General features: G+C 41.9%; 1 protein-coding gene across 2 annotated transcripts in view; it reads left to right on the top strand.

Moving 5' to 3' along the window:
• The window catches only part of vps50 (VPS50 EARP/GARPII complex subunit), a 95,736-nt gene that overhangs the window by 65,721 nt on the left and 7,892 nt on the right, over nt 1-22,123 (top strand). The window contains exons 22-26 of one of the 2 annotated variants that reach the window (XM_062409913.1): nt 347-424; nt 889-969; nt 16,700-16,848; nt 19,526-19,622; nt 20,351-20,509. In XM_062409913.1, the coding sequence (XP_062265897.1) occupies nt 347-424; nt 889-969; nt 16,700-16,848; nt 19,526-19,622; nt 20,351-20,509 (564 nt within the window). The remainder of the gene's footprint in view (nt 1-346; nt 425-888; nt 970-16,699; nt 16,849-19,525; nt 19,623-20,350; nt 20,510-22,123) is intronic. The other variant, XM_062409914.1, reaches the window with a different exon arrangement.

Genomic DNA, 22,123 nt, shown 5'->3' on the forward strand with positions numbered 1-22,123 from the left:
TATATTATTTTATTTTTTTAAACGATGTCAAAATGAATAGACCACACTCCAAATATGATAATGTGCTAGCTTCAGTGTAAAAATGTCTTGGTCGAAAATTAGGAACCATGTATCATAATAATAATAAGGTTAAACAACATTTGGGTATTTCCTTACCACACATGGCTGACCACCAGATCCTGATCCAGGCGTGACTCCTACATTAAATGTGAGTCTTTAACGGCGTAGGTGTGTACTTGAGTAATACCACCCATTACTCTGAATAATCTAATTCAGTTTTATTATTTGCTCCTTCACGTGTTTATTTCTTGTTTTTTTCTTCCTGCTGCCCACTCATCATCCATAGCCCATCCCAAGCCCTTCTTTGCCAACTCACAGTGGCAGAGAGTCGGGTGCTGCCAGGGTGGTGGGCCCCGCTTGCTTGGTAAGAGGAGACTTTGGAAAAGGTTTGGACTGCCTCACAGGGGTCGTGCCAGCCCCGCGAGTCCAAACTACCCGTCAACACTTGTGGTTGGGGTTGATTTGAAGCTCTCGACCTGTGTGCAATTTGCTCCCTCAAGTGACATCAAGTACATCTGAAACTGTGATTTCAGAGGCAATTCGATGTTGAGTTTGCTGTGCTGTCCCCCCCTCTACTCCCGTACCTCCACTGTAGCTGCTGTGATTGTGTGATACAGATGCCTGTTCCACTCAGATCCTCCTCCTCCCTCTAGATTCCTCTAGAAGCAGAAAATACAGCTCTTGTGTCTAACTATGGGGGATGAGAGCTATATGTTGCTGTGTGTGTGTGTTTGTGTGTAGATGCTCTCACACAGAAGTGTTCTCATGGACATGTTTGTGCCTGGTGCAGACAGTAAATGTGTGTATATGTGTGTGTGTGTTCTACAGTATGAGTCATCGGGCCTGGGCCTTATCAGCAGCAGACTGAGAACCACACTGAACCGGATCCAGGAGAACCTCATTGACATGGTAAGACTGCCTCTCTCTCTCTCTCTCTCGCTCTCTCTTTTCCTGTCACACTTTCTCTGCCTCTTTCTCTCTGTTTCTCTCTTTCTCTTTTTACCGTAGCTCGTTATCTCATTGCCTCATTTTCTGACACAAACCTGCTCTCTCTAATCTGCCCCCTCCGCCCTTATGTACCTTTCTCCTCTTTATGCCTTTCCCAGTGTTTTTACCCCCCCCCCGTCCATCCACTCTATCCATCACGCCCGCATGCGTGTCGTCCTAGTGTTGAGAGAGTCCACGGCGCAAATGTCGCCGCAAAATGCATTATGGGTCATCATTATCTGGCCGGTGGTCACCCGTGCATTCACACACCTCCCTCTGTTTAAGTGGCCCCACCAGAGGCGTGTTATTCCATTAGGGCTCTCAATCACTGCTCCCTTCTCTAACATTGGGACAATTAGTCTGGTCCAGTCCACACTCTCCCCGTCTTTTTTTATATCTGACAGTGTATCTTTCGAATATGTGTCTCTCTCTGCTATATGAGGACAATGATGTAAATGTCATCTTTCACTTCATCTCCATATCAGACAGCCTTCTAGGCCCAAAGAAACCACAAAACCAAAGTTTAATCCGACCTTAATCTGCAATGCCACTGAAACTTTTCTTCCCAGGAGGCAGAAACTGAATCCAGGGGATATTTGGGCTTATTTTTTTTTTATAGTTTTCATGAGAAAAGACTTTAAGTTGTGTCCCATGACTCCAATTATGATAGAACTAATTCTGCCTTGAATTCAAAGAAATATTAATATTAAGCATCAACAAATCTTTTCATTCATTCACACAACATGGAGCTATGTTTTCTCCCATGTCAGTTTGATTTGATGAAATGAAGGGGACTGGTGGGCCTTGATGACGGTATGCACTCCAGTTTAAAAATATGATCAGTTAATCTGCTGAAATACTGTAGAGAACTGTATCGTAGGGTCCAGCTCTGAAGTCGTAGAAACCAGGTCACTATAGCTGAGCTTCTATTTCCGACAAATATAAAGAAGAAGCCCAGAACTGCTGTAGTGAAGGAGACCAATATTGTTTTTGCATTGTTGAATTAGATTCTTATCATGCGTCACCAATTGTGACTCACAATTCTCCATCAGCTCTGAAAATGAAAAAGAAAATGTTTAATTTTCATTGTGAGATCGTGGGTGCTATTTCATTTTTCATTTTCTGACATCAAGTGGGGCCTTGTGTTAAAGTCCCTTTGAAGAATTACTTTTAATTTGCACGTGTACATTCATTTTACGATATTGAAGTTTGTGTTTTTGTGTTGTTACTATTTGGTTCTGGATCAATTGAAGAAAAGTCTGGGCAATAAGTGGCTGTTTTCTCGGCTATGAATTTGTATTGTCATGAGTTTTCAACTGTTACTGGCTCATTGTTAATTTCAATCACATTAGAATATGAAGCGGTTATCAGCAGCTCTTCACAGTAGGAGCGCACACACCATACAAAGCACCTATTTAAAACACAGCAGTTTTGGACAGTGCAGAAGCCAGGATGGCTAATATTCATAGCTTAGCAGTTTGATAAGTGTGGTATCTGAAACAATATGTATGAGTTTATCTACCGTGGATGGAGGAGTCCAGAACAACATCTCCCTCCTGCGGCGTGAAAGTTATTCTCATTTTATCAGATCGGGGGTGGTCTGGGGACGTGGAAAAAAACAGAGGAAAAATAAAGCAGAGGAAAGAAAACACATAAAAGTCAGAAAACACATAAAAGAAGAATAAATGATCAAAACTTTATATTGCGTTAAGCAAAGCGATGCAGCAACATGTTTCCTCCCCTCAGGGTGCATCATAGCAGCTATTTACACCTCATATATTTCTGGCTAAATTGTGAGACACTTTCAAATGTCAGACAGACGCCGGCTGATGTGCTTGGTGCTCAGCTGCCTTCTCAGAAGGAGGAGAAGGAACATTATTCGAGACCACGGAATAGCGAGTAGGATTAGGGAGAGATGGCTGCATCAATCTAATTTATGTATTTTGTCAACAAAGTCAACGATAAAAAAGAATTACAATTCCAATAATGTGAAAAAACTGTGGATGGGTCGACCCCAAATAAGATCACATGGACGTGGACAGACACGTGCACAGATAAGTGCGAGTGAAAGAGTGTGATGCTCGTTTATATCTGAGAAATTGTGAGTTTTCTGAGGAGATAAAATGGTGCTAAACCTAAACAACATGCAAACACACACACACACATGCAGACATTTCAAATGAGCATAACAGTATCACTTTGTGTCCGCCTCAGGCTGCCTGATTAAAAGCTATTTAGGACCACCTCAGAGGGCGAGCACAGCGTTGGGCTCGGCACCTACACCCGTCCTCTCTGTGAAGAACTGGCGAAGGCTTTTGAGTCTGTCTTTTCGCACATGCAAAACTATTTCAGCTCATCTTAATAAATCATTCTTTGTTGGAAAAAGTCCCCATTTTCCAAACTAACACAGCGCTCCCTAGATTTGATTTTCCTTTTTTCATCTCTGTCTCCTGCTCTTCTGTGCTTCGCATCATGACCCTCACTCATAAATCTCACATCCACACTCTCTTCTTTTCGCAATGTTCACGCACACGTTTACTGTGCATCATAAAAAAAAAAGTAGATGACATCTGTATATCACTCTCATTTCCAGAGCGAATGTAGATTGTATTTATTGCCCGCACCTCAATGGATGTATAAACTTGATTGTCCATGAGTGAGTGACTGACTGAAGAAGAGACATCACTGGTTGACCATCTGTGGGTTGGAGTTTTCCATCAGCCGTTGCTCAATTAATTGGCACTACCAGTTTCTGTTATGCCATCAGATGGAGCTTTTTATAGCAGCCCCACACCCGAGTGTGTCTCCAGTGTTGCCCTGCGAGCTCAAGGCTTCCCCTCCCCTCTAGAGCTGCTTTCAGATCTGTTGGATGACATGGTGTTGTTTCATATGTGAAAGTCAAAGTCCGGAAAATGTCTTGACCCAGTTTTCAATTCCTGGTCTGACCTGCCTTTTGAGTGAATAAGCTTCTAACAATGTGACCATTATCACAAGTGAACGAAAATCAGAAGTTGCAACTTTAACTTATATGTGTGGTGATTTTGTTAGATTAAAATACTCCATATGTGAGCACAGAGAGTTGGAGAGAAGCAAACTGATAAAGGCCTGAAACTTGCTGATACAATCCTGAATGCAAACACAATGCTATGACGTCGTGGATATGCTAATTCGAGTATTACAAAATCCACAGATGGCAACTCATTTCCATTGAAAGTGTTTGTTTTCACTCCTTCATTTCTCTAGTTGCTCTTCCACTGTCCAGCCATATTAGTATTTATACCAGTGTCCGTGGTAAGTTACACATATGGATTATAAATCCCTCTTTTTTTATATTAAGTGACTTCCTCCGTAGTGAAAATGTGAATATATTCACATAGAGTGCCCACATACACTCCACCTGCATACTAATACACACCCACACACTCCAGAGATTTCAGCAGGGTAGACCTCATTTGTAAACAGATTATAAAGTTAATTGCACACTGCATTTCAATTGAGCAGCCGAGTCCTTGCGGTTTTGTTCCCCTGATTTGCCGCCGCAACTTGTTGATTCTAAAAACCAATGTGCCGGTAATGACTCCGGGTCCCACATGAACGCCGGCGAGAATCCATCTCACCTCAACTTAGGTATAGAGCGGCTTTGGTTTAAATTAGGAGCTCCGCGGGGGGGGGGGGGGGGGGGGAAGAAAAAGATCATCCCTGAGTTTATGCTCCATCTCTCTGCATCGCGTATCCTTGATTACCTCTGTGAAACCACGCGGCCTGTGTGGGGGAATGACGCTTTTCCTCACCCTGTTTCTTTGCGGGTGTTTTGAGGCTGTATGGCTGGGGAGAAACTCGTGACATTGGCAGAGATGTAATTGCTTTTTCGGAAACTCAGCGTTTTGCCACAGAAGACTTTCCACATAATGTGTAATCACATGCGACTTGGTGTCATCTATGCCAGCTCCGAATATGTCATCCTCACCTGATCGTGACGCTCCGAATTGTCTTGCTGAAGAGGAGGCGGCTGTCATGGGGAGTGATGATGTGCTTGCGATCCTGTCTGATACAGCCTGGCGCAGGTTGGGTGTCAGTGCCACATCAGGTTCATGCCATGAACCCCATCTGTGACCATATTGTCGCTGCCAGAAAGTTCAGCTGTGACAGCTGTGGAGTCGTCGCTTCAGGCAGCGCGGTGACGGCAGCTGACACGGGCGGGCGTTTCCACCGAGGGCCACCTCTGGTTGACAGTCGTTTTACTCCTCTCGCGACATTAAGCCCCAGTATTTACTCTTTCTTTCAGTCGCTCCATCTCTCACTTTTCTCTCTCATTCCTTTTGCCCCCCCCCCCCTCCATCTTATCTGTTTGTCCCATCGCCGCCTCCTCCTCTTCAGCAGCTGTGTGCCAGCGATTGGATGCCTCTCAGCCGCTTGTATCGCTCCACGTAGTTTATTAGGGATTCTGACTGAATATACAATGGCATGTTTTGTGTCTGTGTGTTTGTTTGAGTGTTGGCTACGGGCCCAGGCATTGAAGAAACAATCAAATGTCTGGAAATACTGTTTTTTTCCCCCCCGAATCTTACAACTGCTCAAGTCATTGTTGATTCGGTCTGTGTGTGTGTGCATATGCCTGTTTATGGCCACTCAGCTTTAGTGTAGAGTGGGACTCAGGCGTTTTCAGGCTTGGCACTGAAGCAGCAATGAGGGGTCGGATAATTTCTGTGTTGGCTCCAGTGTTCTGGCAGCGAGGCTGCTCACAAAAACACACACTGATATACGAGAAAACACACATGCACCAAGACTTTTCATTGATAAACACACACACACACACATACAAACACACACACACACACACACACACACACACACACAGGGTTAATAATGTCTACATTCAACAGTCTGTCCAACACACTTCTCATGCTCGCTCCAGTAACGGGGTGATAATCCCCGAGCTGGATTCGGTTGGCTACACTCAGCTTGGCACATTGACACACACTGGCGCACTGCCCCTCATGAGTGGCGCTGGCTAATGTCACACACACAACAACACAGGCTACATCGACTCACACACACACACACACACCGCTCACTGAATCTAGTCATTAGTCCCTCGTCTCTCATGAGGGCACATCACTGTCCGGGGCTGGAGTCTTTGTTCCGGCCGGCCTGTCTCGTTCTGTGAACGGGGCATCATGCCAGCAGGGAATGCCGTTTGACAGGGATTATAGATCATAATTAAGATCCGTGGTGTGTGACTCTTTAAAGCGCAGTTGTCTGGATATCACATGTATTGACGTTTTGTGTGGGAGGGATGGCGGGGGGGGGTGTCAGTGAAACACGTGCACACGCTTCATTGATAGGTCCAGCTGAAGGGCATGTTCCTCCGCTCTGATGTGGAGACAGTGGATCCCCCTGGACACAGACTCTGCTTACTGTCTGCTCCTCCCGGTGACTCATCACCTCTCCCAGCTTCACGGACGCGGCGATGAGCAGAATTTTGTGCTTACACCCATTTTTATATTTTTATCCTCCCAGCCCGGTGCAAGGTTTGGTTCATTCTTATGCAGCTCTTCTAATTCAAGCACTTCAACGGAGACATTTTCTTCCTCTATCTCGGCTGTTTATATTTTACCATAAAAGCTGTCGAGAGCGGAGCAGCAGCATCGGGGAGAGGAAGGTGTCAGAGATACGGCCTAGAGGGGCTGCGTGGTGTCGCACAAAATAAATGAAGGTCCTAATATCATTTGACATTCATCTAATGAGAACCAAATTTCTAGTATTAGAGTGACGAAGAGGTGCAATAGCATCCACTTGACAGTAATTGCCTGGCAGCCAATCCACTCCGCTTGTCCATAAATCTCTATGGAATGGCTTGGAGAGGAGTAAGCAGTCAATCACGGCAGATTGAGACACTTCAATGGTGCGATCACCTCTCAACTCCCAGCTGGAAGCTTCCTTTAATGACGAGAGGGATTCCAGAACTATCAAGTTGTCCATTAGTTATTTGTTTGTTTAAAAGTTATTTTACTTTTTATAGTTTGCCGGCAAACTCTGGTTTTTTGACAGACAACAATTATTTTCCTTTATGCATAGTTAAAGTTCCTCTTTTATTGAACTTGAATTGAGCCAGATTTACCCTGTGAGGTGACTGGTCACTCTACATTCCTTAACTTTCTTCAGCTGATTCCAAAATACAAAGTCATTCAACTCACAATGTATCACACCTTTCAGTTTGATCCGGACCAAGAACACCTCTTTTGAATGGACAGAGTTTCGGTCTGTCGGTCTGGACTGTGGTCTAAGTCCCCTTTATTTTGATTCAGGAAACAACGGAACAGCCTGAAGGTCCAGACCAAACAAGGCAGGCTTAAAAGACCGCTAAGGAAATGAGGATGAATTTGAGGAATTGCCTCCATTGTTTTTTTTGTCTTAAAATCTTTGCTGTTGATTAATGTGCTGTTAATTGACTAATTAGTTAAACATTATTTCAGCTCTAGAGGAATGCTACAAACTGAGTCGCATTATTTTCAGAATCAAACGTTAATTGAGAGCTTTACACTTTAAAACCGAACTAATGTGTCTCATTAGGACTTTGTGAGTGTGGTTTGATCCAATAGCTTTGACAGTGAGGGGGTCGGTCTCTCCTCGGGTGTCTGCTGCGGCTGCTGATAGATAGAAAGATAGATTGGACCTTCCGTCCTCACCTTTAAAGCTACCTCCAGCTGTTCCTCAAAATTGAGCCGTTCACACCAATGAAAGCCCAAATATAGACGCCCCAGCAGACCAGCAGAGGGGAGCCGTCACTCAGCACGTTAGAAAAACAGAGAATTGATCAGAGCCAAGTGAAGCCTTCGGTCCGCAGTGCACACTGTGCTTATTTTAGTCATAATGAGGGAGCCAATAGCTGTTGTTTGTTTCCCAGGCGATAGGACACACAGTGCAATTGAAGTAGGAGACTGCTGGAACCGAGCTCATGGGCGTTTTATTATTGACTAAATAACAAGAAAGTTGTGTGGGAGTTGAATGAGCGAGTGTGACCTCGGACAAAATCTGAAATGTGCTCCAGAGAGATGACACGGGGAGGGAAAGCTGTTTGGATTTTTTCTCTCTGTTGACCTGTAGTCCTGTTCTTAGAACTGTTCCTCTTGATGGATAAAAAGCTCTAGTGTCACTTCTCCCCAAGTCATTATGGGAAGGAGATTACACGTGAATACCATAAGGTTCAGAAGAAAATCGCTTTAGTTCAATCCTAACGCACACACATATATCTGCTGTTTGAACCATCTTTTCTTTGGTGTGTTTGATGAAAACAGGCAGGGTTTCAATAATAATAGTAACAGCCTTCTGTTTCTTATTTATTTTCATCATTCATATTCAAAGTTTTGCTCTGTTCTGTTTTCAAATCCCTCCCTGGAAATTCATTTTTTTAAAACAGGTTACATGGGGAATTCCACTATTTAATTTCTAATCATTTCACATTGGCAGATAAGCTGCCTGGCTTTAATGCTTGATGTGTTCATATCTAAGAGTGTTGTTGGTTCACATGGGGAAAGAATTTTAGGCCATTCATCTTTTTGCCATGGATTTTTTGTGAAGCCCATAGTAACCCTGTTTAGATAAGTGGAATACATATAAAGTTATAACAATAATAATAATAAAGTAAGTATTATCATTATTTTGGCATTATTACCTTGCAGACTGAAATGAAATGTGCTTTCCCTTTCGCCCATCCAGCTAGTTCGAAGGTCCATAGAGAGCTGGAAGTTGATATTTAGCAACATGTTGCTCAAGTGCTGGATGTTAGGAAGACAGACAGACAGAATCAAGTAAAAAAAAAAAAAAGAAGTCTTTGCTGGAGATGCTACTCTCCAACATCTGTCTTCATATAACTGCAGTCTCAGTGAAAAGCCTCTTGAAACACGCCCTTTGCTGTTGGTCTTGGCGTGTACTGTATGATGTGTTTATGTTCTATAAACGCCCAAAACATCTTTATATACTGGTATAAACTATTGCTACAAACTACTGTTACTTCAGCAGGTTGACAGACTGCAGCACCGACGCTAGAAGGGTTAATAAATCACAAATGAACAAATCAAGTTAATAGTTCAACCTTAACTGGACTGTTACTTCTGTTGATATAAACAGAGAAGAATAAGTTTCTCATCATAAATCAAACGGAGACAATTAGTAAGAGTAAACTTGTCAGGTAGGGTTAGTATTAGGATAGAAGCATTTGGGTTCGCTTTAATATATGAGCTTAAAAGTCCAGAAAATGGATAATGGATGTTATACTATATGGTTGCCTAAAATATCCCCCTTGAAACTTGGTGTGAATTATTTCTGCCCATTTGCACCAAAATGCTTCATTAACAATAGTTAGAGTCAAACGATAGGTCTTCGTACATTTTTCCTGCCAAATTACCTTAAGGCCCTATGTGAGAATGGAAATGTCTTAGTGATATGCTCCAGACATTTTCCAGAATGTGTCCGGCCAGCCTCTGAGCAAAATGTTTGAGAATGCCTGTGGCGTCCCATTGAGAATACAGGAGGGAAATTGACGTTTCTTACACGTGACGGACATTAAACTGGAAGAATACAAATAACTCATGATGAAAAAGAGCTTCCATACATGTAGAACACATAGACGAGATGTCAACTTGGAAAGACAATGAGATTTAAGAGCCTTTGGAGATAAAGGCTGAACACAAAACCACACAATTTTCACAGCAGAGTTTATAATAATTAAAAGTCGTGTTCTGCCTCCTACATGCTCTATCCAGGAACAAACAGCTTATGATTGTCAATATCCAAATGTCATGTGTACAGTATAGATAGAGCTTTAAATGAGATCAAATCACAACAAACTGTAGCTTCAGCCATTGCCTATACTTCTATCTGTGACACATTTATATTAGCATATGTCAAATGTCAGTGTCTATCTAAAAAGACAAACTTTCTGTTCGTCACGGAGAAGTTTTGGGCCCACTCTTAGTCATCGTTTCGCAGACCGGTTCATTAACTCCAGGGCCACTTCTCTCTGAGCGCCCGACAGATAATTAAAACACAGTGAGCTCACAAAGAGAACAAGTGTTCCCTCCCTCAAGGCCCTTCTTCTTGGCCCCAGCTCTGCTACTCTCATTCAGATTGGACCGGGGCTTCAGCCTCCTCCTCGGATTTGACTCGCACAAGAAGTAATCTTTATTTGTCATGCCTCACTTCACTGCCTAACATATTTGAAGTATTCAGATGAATTTATATGAAGGGTGTTGAAATGGAGGACATTGGCTGCTGATTGATGCTGCTACGACATACTGAGTAAATGTTGTTCCTCTACAAGGACACTGGTAAATATTTGGAGATATCTGAAAGGCCTAGCATCCTCTGATAGTTCCTTATGTCCTCATTTACTTTTTAACAGCTCTGTGGTTTTTTTCCAGTCCATTGCTGGTCTGTTGTGCTGTTTTTTTTTTTAAATGGTGATGTGGTAGAAATACCCTGATGATATTACAGTGGCAACAAATGAACTGGTTAATTTGTGTTCTCCATTAAAGCAGAGACTTTTACCCCTGGAATTTACAACATGACATACAAAAGTCTTACAATATCACATCAAACAGGATCATTGACAAACAATGTAACAGACTTCCTTAGTGAACTAAATCTACATATTCATAAATCAAATCTTACAAAACCTTCTTTACTTTACTTTGACAGAATTGTTCATATAATCATAATCGTGCAGTAAATATCAGATTTACTACATAAGTATGGCATATTTAAAAATCTGATAAATATGACTGACATATTGTGATGTGAAGCTGTCACAGATGTTTCAAGAGATTATTAAATGTCGATTTGTTAATGTAGGAAAGACGCCGCTGCATACTAGTGTCATATAAAGTGAATTATATCTGTCTACGTAACACAGTACTTGGGTTTTTACAAGATGTTAATATTTAAAGTCTTTGTCTTAGATTTTGTACCTTTTGTTTTTGTATAGCTAGAATTTTCCGGACGTCACTGAGGAACAGCTGCAGACTCTATATTCTCTTATCCTCCTTATCTCCACCAGCTCATTAATATTATCCGTCTTTCTCTGACACAAACTGTTTAAATGAGGGCATTGCTGCTGCAGGTAAAGTTGCAAAGGAAATCTTAATTTGTGTGTTATCAGCGAGAACCTCTGCCCTGATTAAACAATTTTCATAATTGAGTAGGTTCCCACGAATTAGTCGGATCAGAGGGTTTCAACGTGGGGGATGGGTCTTCCCAAGGGGGCTCCATACAGCCTCGGGGGGGAATAGGATTGGAAGATCCAATAGGATTGGAAGAGAACCAAATGATGATATCAGTTATTGCATTAGTTATCAAAAGGTAGATCGTGAAGAAAAGCCTAAAAGAGTCACAAACTCATAAATGTCTTAAAACAGATCTGTTTATGTGTCTGATATAGTCTGAAGTTACGCAGTTTTATGGCAGTTTGTATTGATTCTGTTTATGATCAATAACAATATTCATGGCCTCATAGCCATCCAGGAATTGATCGAAAATACACAGGTGGGATGAGGGGTGAACCATAGATTCATTGAATCAAGATCATTTAAAGACATCCTGTTTTAAGGGTCTTTGAAAAGAAATTTACATTGAATTTCAGCATAATTTTTTTAAGTATATTTTCTTGTTTTGTAACTGAGGTCACAGCGGACATGTTTAATTTTCACCATAGCCTGATTCAGGATCTTTTATCCCTTGACTCCTTTCTGCTCCTGTGTGTTGAACAAAATGTGCCCTGCAGTGCATCCTCTCAGGGGGGGACAGCGACCTCATTTATTATCTGAAGGGCTAGAAATGAATTTGTGGCCTGAAGTGGCTGCTGCTCTCCTAACCAGCCTTTTCGAAATTTCCCAAACAAATTCGTGATTTTCATGAAATGGAGTCGAGAGAGACAATAAAAATATTTAGATTTTCTATAATAATGTGTTTATGTATGACATAACTAAATCAATTCTCCAATCAAAAGTCCACAATCCAAAGATATTGAGTTAAATGTGGATTAAAACCGAGAATTATATTTGTGCCAGTGAGGCGGAAGAGAAACTTCAGCTCGGTTCGAAACTCCTCCTGAATATCTTCAGCAGCTGCAGGAAGTAAATCAAGTGAAGTCTGACCTCCTGGCTGTAAGTCATGCTATATGGAAAGGTCTGCTCCATCCCCCGCGTTTCATCCCCTCGTATGCGACTTTGAAAGATCTACCTGAGAAGCTGAGTTTGTCCGGTACGGCATTCTTTTCGCACACACTTGGCAAACGCATCCGACACATGGAGCTGGTTTTGCTTTTATCTCGCTGCGGTTGTTTGTCAGTTTGATCGAGCGTCTTCGCAAAAAGTGACTCCAAGTGTTTCTGCAGTCAAATATTTGAGGAGGGAAAAATAACTCTTTCCAATACAGTAGATAGCCGCGGGTCCCTGATGATGACTGATGAGTTGAGGTTTTTATGTAAAGCTATTTTTTAAGAAACCCGAACCGCAAAGTCAAATCTTTACCTGTTTCAGTGCAGCTGCATTTAGTTGCATGCGTTTCACCAAAGATTTTACACAGTGTGACTCATAACTGCCACAGGATTACGAAGACAATCACGCAAAAGAGTTTAATCTCTGATTAGATTATGGTAAGAAATAATCTGTCTAACCTCGGTCTCATTTGCAGATTAGAGGAGGCAGATGAATACAAATTGTACGTGACCATTTTGTATCATTTATATTAATATGCTAGACATAAGATATGATTTGCATGTTTATCTGCGAAAATCATTTAAATATTCAGGACCACCAAAGGGCAACAGCAGCAGGAAATTATGTTAATTTCCTTTCATCAAATCCTGTTTGCTGTTGTGAGCATAAAACGACAGAAGATCAAGCAGCTAATAAGCAAATAAACACGAAGTTGGCACCCGGGGTCGTCGCGGGATCACATGGAGCGTGCAGGACCAGACTTACAGATCAAACACTGAGGTGGCGTCAAGCTGCCAAAGCTCGCAGCACATTTAAAACTGTGTGTCGGTGCTCGCTTCAGAATTGTTAAGCAGGCGTGTAAAATCCTAAATGTCACGGATGTTATTTGGCGTCTCCTTCTTTTGTTTAGCTTTCACCTTTACTTTAGCTTTTACCTGAAGACTCCTGCAGTGGCATGTAGTCAAAAAGGAAACACGACTTTTCTCCCCGCAGTCTGCCAGAATCTCTTTTTCCCTGTTTCTGCACAATGTGTTTATGCTGCAGGGGCGCAGTCAATGAAAGGTCAAGCCTCCCGCTGAGCCTCTAAAAATAGAGCCAACCAGACTTTGCTGTAGCATCAAACTAATGCAGCTGGAGCTGAATTGATTTGGTTCATTTAGAGGGGAACTGCCAGGGTGACTTTCACTGTGCAATGACAGAAGGTAGTGTAATGCAGCAGAGTATGAGTGAACACGATGTAGTGTCGGAAAGAGGAGGAACTGGGGAGAAATCAGCAGGGGCCACACAGGAGTGAGGGAAACAAACTTTTCTTATATCTCTCTTGAGCCCTATTCAGATATGAACTTTCCTCTCCTTGCAGCAGGAGATGGTCTGGGTGAAATGGGGAAACTTCCAGATGGAGCATGCAGGAGGGAGGACATCATGGATAAGTTCTGCGATTCGCTGCAACTTGTTTTACCATTTGCACACCGACCCCGTTTCGCCAAGAGCTCTTAGATCTCATTGTCTGTCCAAGTTGACATCGTCGTCTGCACCTCCTATCTGCATGGCATCTGTATTTCATCCTGAGATATTTGTATTCTTCATTTGCATCAGTTGTGTGTTTGAAATGTCATCCACGTGCCCACTCGCTCCCTGTGGATCATCAGGACCTGATCATGGCGTATTCTCACACAGGATCCAGGAGACATTTAACAAACCTTTATAAAGCAGCTGGCAGGAAAAGTCAAAGATCATGTCCAGAGCAAACGACTCGAACATTTGCTTTATCAAAAACAGCCTGTCTGGAAAATGTTCACGAGAAAAAAGCACTGACTTCAGTTCATGTCTGAAAGCAGCTTTGTGTTTCCTATTCCCAGTATTTGAAAGAGCTTCTACGAGAAGAAAAAAAAACAACTATATTTTCCATTTACTTGTCCATTATCTGTTGTTGTTCATCCTCAAACATCACGTCATCCATACAAATGACCATCAGCTGCTGCTGTGCTGCAGTTTATGTTATTCTGTTCCACATCTTAAATCATTTGTCAGACGTGGGTACTAATGGCCTCTCTGGATTAACTCCATAACCACGGCATGTTTGTCATATTTATGTGCTGTTTCAAATGCTGAGGACTGTCCCTGTTTAAGTGGCTGTAACCTTCAAACTGTAAAATGGATTTAATCAAACAGTATAAAAAGGTGATTTATGATTAAAAGAAATTACTAGTTTTACCAGAATATATAAAAAACTGTCAAGATCATAATGTGTGAATGCTTAAAAGCAACAAATCTGTGCCTAAATGAACAAAGTGATAAAAAAACAATAACGTGCAGCCAAACTTGTTCTGCCAAGTGCACGTTCAGCAGGTTCGTCTGTAACAGTCCAAGGAGCTTTGGTTCAAAGGGGAGATTCTGCTGTGAATGTTCTGTAGCCTCATGTCAAGGGAGAGAAAATCGGCTGTGGACAGAAGTTCAGATTTCTGTCCTCTCCTTTTACCTTGTGTTTGAGTCAGGATTAGGAATTAAACAGAAATGAAAAACACCACACTATATTGCTTGTGCTATATTAACCACATACAATGAAAAATGGTTCTATTGTAATACGTTTATTTTAATTAATATAAAGCTAATTGATTATCAAGCTTTAGGTCTTGTCTATAATCCTAGGAAATATTTTAACAATGCATTGGTTTAACTGTGCATTACTTTATATTCTGGCTTCAGTGTGACTTCTTCATAACGTCAAAGAAGCTTTGGATTGCTTCTCTATTATTTGCAGAGATATCTTGAAAAGTAGTTTTTTCGGACTATAATATTCTTGACCTTGACCTCTGACCCTTGACCTATCCGCTCTTAAATTGAATCCTCTGGCGATCTCCTCCCAGTTAATATTCCTACCACGTTTAGTTAAAATCCATCCATGAAATCTTGAGTTATTTGACACAGACACACACCTACACCCACGCACACACACACTTGTGGGTGAGAACAACACCCTGCTTGCACGACTCGAGTAACGTATTCATTATTAATGTTGTTTATGAATCTCGGATGTTTAATTTCACTGTGTGTTATTTATTGTCTTATTTTATTCATGTTCCCTGCCTTGTATAGTCCCAGTGTTGATATTAGCACAGAGTTGCTCCTGGGAGAGATATGTTGCACCATCCATAGGGAAACCATTACCACCGCAAAAGTAGTGCGATTCCAGTGTTCATCTCACAGGTTTATTTCAGACTGATAATGGTTTCAACACTGAAGGTTTGATCGAGCGTAGAAAGATAAGTTTGAGGTTCGAGAGAGGCTGGAGCAGGAGACATCTTCATTCCTGCAGGCCTGAACCGTAAATTGTCCAAGCTGCTGCATACTGTGCATTTTTGCTCTGCACGCTGGACTCATAATACATCTTACTTGAGTGAATAGATGGCTGCTGGAGGAATGTAAGATGTCATCTTCTCAAAGCTGCACGCGTCACTTCCTGATTTACGGCGCTGGTTCATCCTCGCCGTTTTCGGGATTAACTCTCTCTCTCTCTCTCTCTCTCTCTCTGGTGTTGAGCGATGATGAACCGCTGACCCGCTGCCCTGTTATGACACGAGCTTTGATGATTCATGAATTCTTACTGTCAGTTTATTTTGGATGAATTAGGGCTGATGGAGCCATTTATTTTAAAATGCTTCCCTATTCTCAAACAGTTTGTTTTGTCTTTGGCTCCTCGGTGCATTAATAAAAAGCAGTCCACCGGTTGTCTGGAGTAATGGTGCTCATACACAGTATACGGCCCGGATTGCACAGGAGTGGGGCACGTGAGTAGATGATATGGACCAGCATTAATAGCTCCCATTAATTTTCTGTGTGATTGCTATTGAGCTGCCAGGGGCTGCATGAGGAGCTGAGTGCAAAGCTCTGTGATACATCAAGTCGTCCAAACATGCGTAAGATCCACCGACTGTACGGAATCCCAGGGGCGTTTTATGCAGGTACAGATTATTGTGATTGATGGGAGGAGATTTAGTTTGAAATGTTTCTTTTTCTGTTTTGATTGTTTTTCAAATGAAGGGATAAGAGTCTTTCCGAGACAGAGAGGTGGAGAGGAATATATCAAAAGAAAAATAAAAGCTGGCAGTGCAGGAGCGCGGTCAGCAGAATTTTAGAGTGTGTGTGCTTTGGATGTGACGGAGCGCCACCAGGCTGATTGAATTTCAGATTATGCTTAGCTATCAGAGTGTATCTACATTCTGTCTTCATTTCACCAGTGGGAAGGTTTGTTTTGTCGGATCGACTGGGAAAACAGTATTTTGTCCAATGCAGCCTCCGGCCCCCGATCGATGCTCGTCTCTACTGTCTCTGATAGTGACAATTAACAGCACCTTTACACCACAGAAAGGGCTTATATACAGTATATATGCCTGACTCGGTGTGCTAACTGTACCCTTTGCATCTGTGTCCTCCAGGAGGCGCTAGGGGAGAATGCAGGCGTCCACGGCCCAGCGGAAGACAGGAAGGAGAAGGTGCCCAGCCCTCATCTCAGCCAGCTGGTGGTCCTCACCAACAGTGGGACTCTGTATGGGCTCGCACAGAGGGTGGTGGCCACTGAGTCTCTGTAAGTACACAATACAACACACAAAATATGTTTACATCAATGAATAATCGTGATTCAATACAAATGATGAATACAAGCAACGGAGGGAAAAAAACTACAGACTGGCCAACTGGTGTTTTTTTCCTTAGTCATATGTCTTTGACCCCGGAAGTTAACAGACAGGGACAAAACCATGGAAACTTCCCATTACCCTGAATAAAATTCCAGATTTCTCTGGGTTTGTAACATTGTTGGAATCATTTTAGATAATGTGAGTAAATTATTCAAATAACATAGGTCTAGTTGTTTTGAGACTCAAGCCGTCACACCCGTGTACGACCCGGGTGACGTGCAGCGAGTTGATAGTTCTGTTCATCAAAGTATTCTCTGTGATCCAGTTAGGAGGCCGGCTCTCGCTCACTGCCTCGCCTCAAGGTGGTCATAATTTCATTAGACGTGTTATAGCGCCCTGCCATCAAAGATTTACTTTACCTGCAGCGGGTACTCGCTGTGTGTGACGCTTTCATCATTCGCACCAATAAAGCTTGTTGAATTGTGAAGGAAAAAGGGAAAACACAACAAAGAGACTTATATTACCCTTAAATGGAATTCCTAGTTTCCTCCCTATAGTTTTCAATTTGTGTTAAACCTGCACAATTTGGCCCACGGACCTATTTTATTTTTCTTGCCTCTGTCGTTTTTCTCATCTCCTCTCTTATTCCATTCTACCGTCACACATACTACACAAAAGCGCCCTCATGCATAATTAGGTCAAACTATCATCATTGCAGAGGAAACACTTGGATCCCGAGAGGTTGGCGGAGTACAACAGCTCTATAATGAAAGTCTGTGAACCAGGGGCCCAGACGTGCTGATGTGAAAAGCGCTGACCTGGCTCAGAGTGTCTCTAACACAACATTTCTCATGGGTGGGAGGCAGCAACAAGCTCCAGAATTGTGAAAACTAAAGAGCTTAAGTGCAGAGGTGAAGATTTGTCACTGTGTAGAAAAGGGACAAACCTCCCTCTGAGCAGTTTATCAGAAAATGTACAATCAAAAGTTGCAGCTCACCTCTGTGTTCGTTTTGAAAACCTTTGAACTCTATAGCAGGAGAAACACAGAGCTGCTCTGAGTCTGTCACTGTCCTGCAGCTCGGAGCAGAAATAAAAGATAAGAGCTGAGAGGAGTGGTCCTCTCGCTGCTGTGCGCCCTCCTAGCTGCTGTTCAGGTGTTGTGTTTATACAAGCGTGATCAGATAAGTGTGAACTGCAGGGCTTGCTCTTTTCTCTCCGAACAGCACCATGTCGTTGAGGTAAACACAAGCTGTTCCAGCTAATCTTAATGTGATTTTCTCTGCTCCATGAAAACCCAAAAAAACTGTGGACTGGGCTCATTTGTTGTGGTGTGTTTGTTTGCGTGCTTGCATGTGTGTGTGCGTGTGTGTGTGCGTGTGAGATGTACTGCTTTCAGATTCACGGCCTTAACAATCAAGTCGACAAATGTCGTGAAGCATATGGAGTAAGCGTAATTAAGGCATCTCCAAATTCACGTTTGGACACATTAATGTCCAAATGGAAAAGTTTGCTGCAGCAGACACATGATTCAAAGGGTTAATCTCTAAACTAATCTTAATCTCTAATTTATCACAAGTGGGTTTTTCATCTAACCTGCAGTAAACCTTAATAATTGTCCCTTAAATGACGAGACCGATCTCTGAGCCACTGACTCCGGATAAACAATGTGGATGATTGCAAATCATTTTAAGACCAAGCCGCATATGTTGAGTTTGAACAACGTGGGCACTGGACAGGTGGAAACTAGAAAAGACTAAAACTACAGATTGAAATGATACACTAAGTTCAGTGGAAATATAATGTATTCTTTGTGTACTAAAATGTATGTAAAGGTAGGAGAGAAAATATAACAATATCTTTGTAGCATTTTTTACACGCAGACCAAACTGTGGTCACAAGGAAAGACAATTAAGAGAACCTCATCAAAAATGTCAAAGATATTTGTTAAAGCTGATTAAAGACCAAAAGAAGATTAATAGATTTTCTTAAACCTCTCAAATGTTGAATCCCAAACAAATGTCTTTTTGCTGAGACTTTTCGTCAGCAGATAAATCTTGTTTTGCTCGAGTGACGTCATCCTCTGGTCGATTTGTAAAGACGTCTCTACAAGAGGCTTTCTGCACTTCAGCATTCATCCCTGTGAAACTCAACTGTGAACTTGAGAAACTCAAAGCTGCTTCCTCAGTGTTTATTTAGTGTATGGGAACACATCAGAGAGCTGGATTCACAGAGGAACGGTGGTATTAGGCCCGTCCACATTGATTTTTCTTGTTAAAACTGCTGTTGGGCATAAGCGATTCTTTGCTTTCGTTTATAAAAGCAATTCGAGGAACAAATCCAGGAGAGCAGAGGATCATTCCTCTCGAGTCCATTGCATCTAATTATGAATAACATCAAACTGTCACGATCACAGGAGAGAAATCAGATTGTTGGGCCTGGTTGAGGATTGAGGTTCAGTTTGCTTGTGCTGTACAAAAAGTTCGATTTATGATATTTTGTGAAGTGGCCCAACGACAATCTCAAACTCTCATTCCAAAGTCATATCAGCTCTTTGAAATAAATGTGGAGACAACAGACTGGTTTTAGACCATATTAAGATGCTACTGTGTTTCTTTCTTTTCACAGCGTGTTTCTGGCTGAACAGTTCGAGTCCCTCCAGTCCCACCTGGACACCATGATGCCTGCAGCCAAGAAGCCTTTCCTGCAACAGTTTTATTCCCAGGTACCACGATCGACTTAGTACACCTGAACTTTGTCTCTAAAGTGTCTGAGTAATTACAGCAACCGTTCACCACTGTCAGCTTTAGTCAGGACTATACATAGACATAATGTGGTAAGAGAAAGTTCTTATTTGATATCATGAATAATGTTTAATCTCACGAAATGATTTAGGTAATGTTAACAGATCCTGTTGAATGAGAGGGATCATCTTAAAAAGACACTCAATACTCACAAAACTTATAAAACATACTGTACAGTGTCTCTCTCTTTATATGCTCCCCGTTTTACTTGTGATCCCAGTTCTGCTTTTTAGATTTGTGTGACAACATATTGCTCCTCAGAGACAAATGGCTGTGTAACAGCAGCCCAGTGTTCAGTCATGTCTCCTGAACAAAGGGAAAATTGGTGTGTCACTCATAACCCTGCATGCAGTTCTATTCCAGTCTTTCTGTTGTTGTTCCTCTTGACATTTTGAAATGTTCAGGTACACAAACAAATCTGTTTTCCCCCCAAACATCAAAAGAATGTCGCGTCCTGTGATTTCCCTCTTGGAATTGTTATTGCAATTTCATTTTGTGCAACTGATGACCTCACGTTACCTGCACTTGCTATCATGTTCATGCCTGTTGAGACCTTCACTTCCTGTCTGCTGACATAACATCCACACAAACACATTGAATATAACACACATGTTTGCATTCTGCTTCTTTTGTGTTTCCTTTAACGCAGACGGTTTCTACAGCCAGTGAACTCAGGAAACCGATCTACTGGATCGTGGCAGCCAAGGCCATCGACTACGAACAAATGCTGCTCCTGATGTCTGGAGTGAAATGGGACATCAGGGAGATAATGTCACAGCACAACGTTTATGTGGACGTCCTCTTAAAGGTAATGTTTCATTAACATGCAGACGACTGCTGATGTGACTGTGACGCGCTGCAGGCTGGTAGTAGTGATGAGAAGGGAAACAGGCAGAGGATGGAAACAAGATTTTTGTACCTTAAGTGATGAACCTTAACATTTTTAAAGCAGCAGTAAGATATAATTGATATATATATATGACATTCATCTAATATGGTGGTGAGTGTAAATCAAAACAATGAGCTGAAAGCTACTAAAACAACAACAGGGTCAGAACGATGTGTTGTCTTGACTTTGACTTTAAAAACATAAACAATATTGATTAAAGCATCAAAGAATCCACTCTGATTAAGTTTCCATGACAGCTATCAACGACCGATCCATTTGACCAATCTGTGCGGCTTCTTGCTGGATTGTTTTATATAAGCTCTTTTTTTTCCCATTATTCTGACACCACATAAACATACAATTACTTCCAGTGTATATTGATAATAAATATAAACTTTAACTTTAAGAACTCTTACATTCTGTGTTGTACCTCACAAGTTTAAAATCCCTTCAAGGACGATTTAATATCAATTATTTGGGACAGGGTGAATAATTTAGAACGTGGAGGAGCTGTAGAGGGCTGAATGCAGATCTCCCTAAGAAGTTTCAGCATTGTTAAAGATATCTGAGCTCCCGGCTCCCTCAAGTATTTTTGGATTTGGAAGTTCCCCAGTAAATGTCTCTTTATGCATGCTGCCTACTTATCCCTTCATACATTTTGCATGGGGTGGAAGGACACACAGTGTAATAGTTTCCTCGCCTCTGACGCTCAGAGACAGAAAGGTCTGAAGAGCCCACTGTGGTGTGAAATCCTGAACAGACCAAAACCGAGACAAATCCCGCGTACGGCCGTGCATCAACACGTCTGAGAGATCTGCTGATTTAACGACACACGTTAAATGACAGCTGTTGTTTGAATCCCCGCTTAATGAACACATGTACGCGAACATGAATGAATATTCAAAGCTTGAGTTCATAGTCAAAAGTAATCTGCGTCTGACAAATGGCTTGTAGATCTTTGTCTGGCTGTGGCAGCGAAGTTAAGCCGAACTAATTTAGCTTATGAGCGAAATTACCTGAGGGGTGATTTCTGTCTCAGCGGCCTGGTTTTAAAAGCTGTTCGTTGTCAAAACCATCAAGCCAATGGTCTGACGTGCTGCCTGTTCCAACTGGCGTACACCTTTACCCATCAAGCGCTAATAGCCTTTCTCCGCCGACTTGTCAGACGCCCATTACACATATGGATTGTGTTGTGTGCGCTGATACAAAAGGGTGTGCTACATTTGGTGTTACTGCACACAGGAGAATCTTTTATTCATGGCTTCAGGTTGATCACTGGCGTTCAACAATGGCATTGATTTGCATACAAAGTGGCAAACAAATGCAGCAGCCTCAGAACGACTTCATTGACAAAATGCTTAAGTAGGAAGTCTACTGCAGGACTGTTTGTGAATGAATAACATTTCATTCCGGGGTGTAAAATTAATGGGAACGGTTGCCTTAAAAATTCAGGTTTTCATCAAACATGATGTACTTAGAATTATAGTCATCTGGCATATATATATATATATATATAAACACATATGCATAAAC

The sequence above is a fragment of the Platichthys flesus genome, chromosome 17, assembly GCF_949316205.1.
Source record: "Platichthys flesus chromosome 17, fPlaFle2.1, whole genome shotgun sequence".
NCBI lineage: Eukaryota > Metazoa > Chordata > Actinopteri > Pleuronectiformes > Pleuronectidae > Platichthys > Platichthys flesus.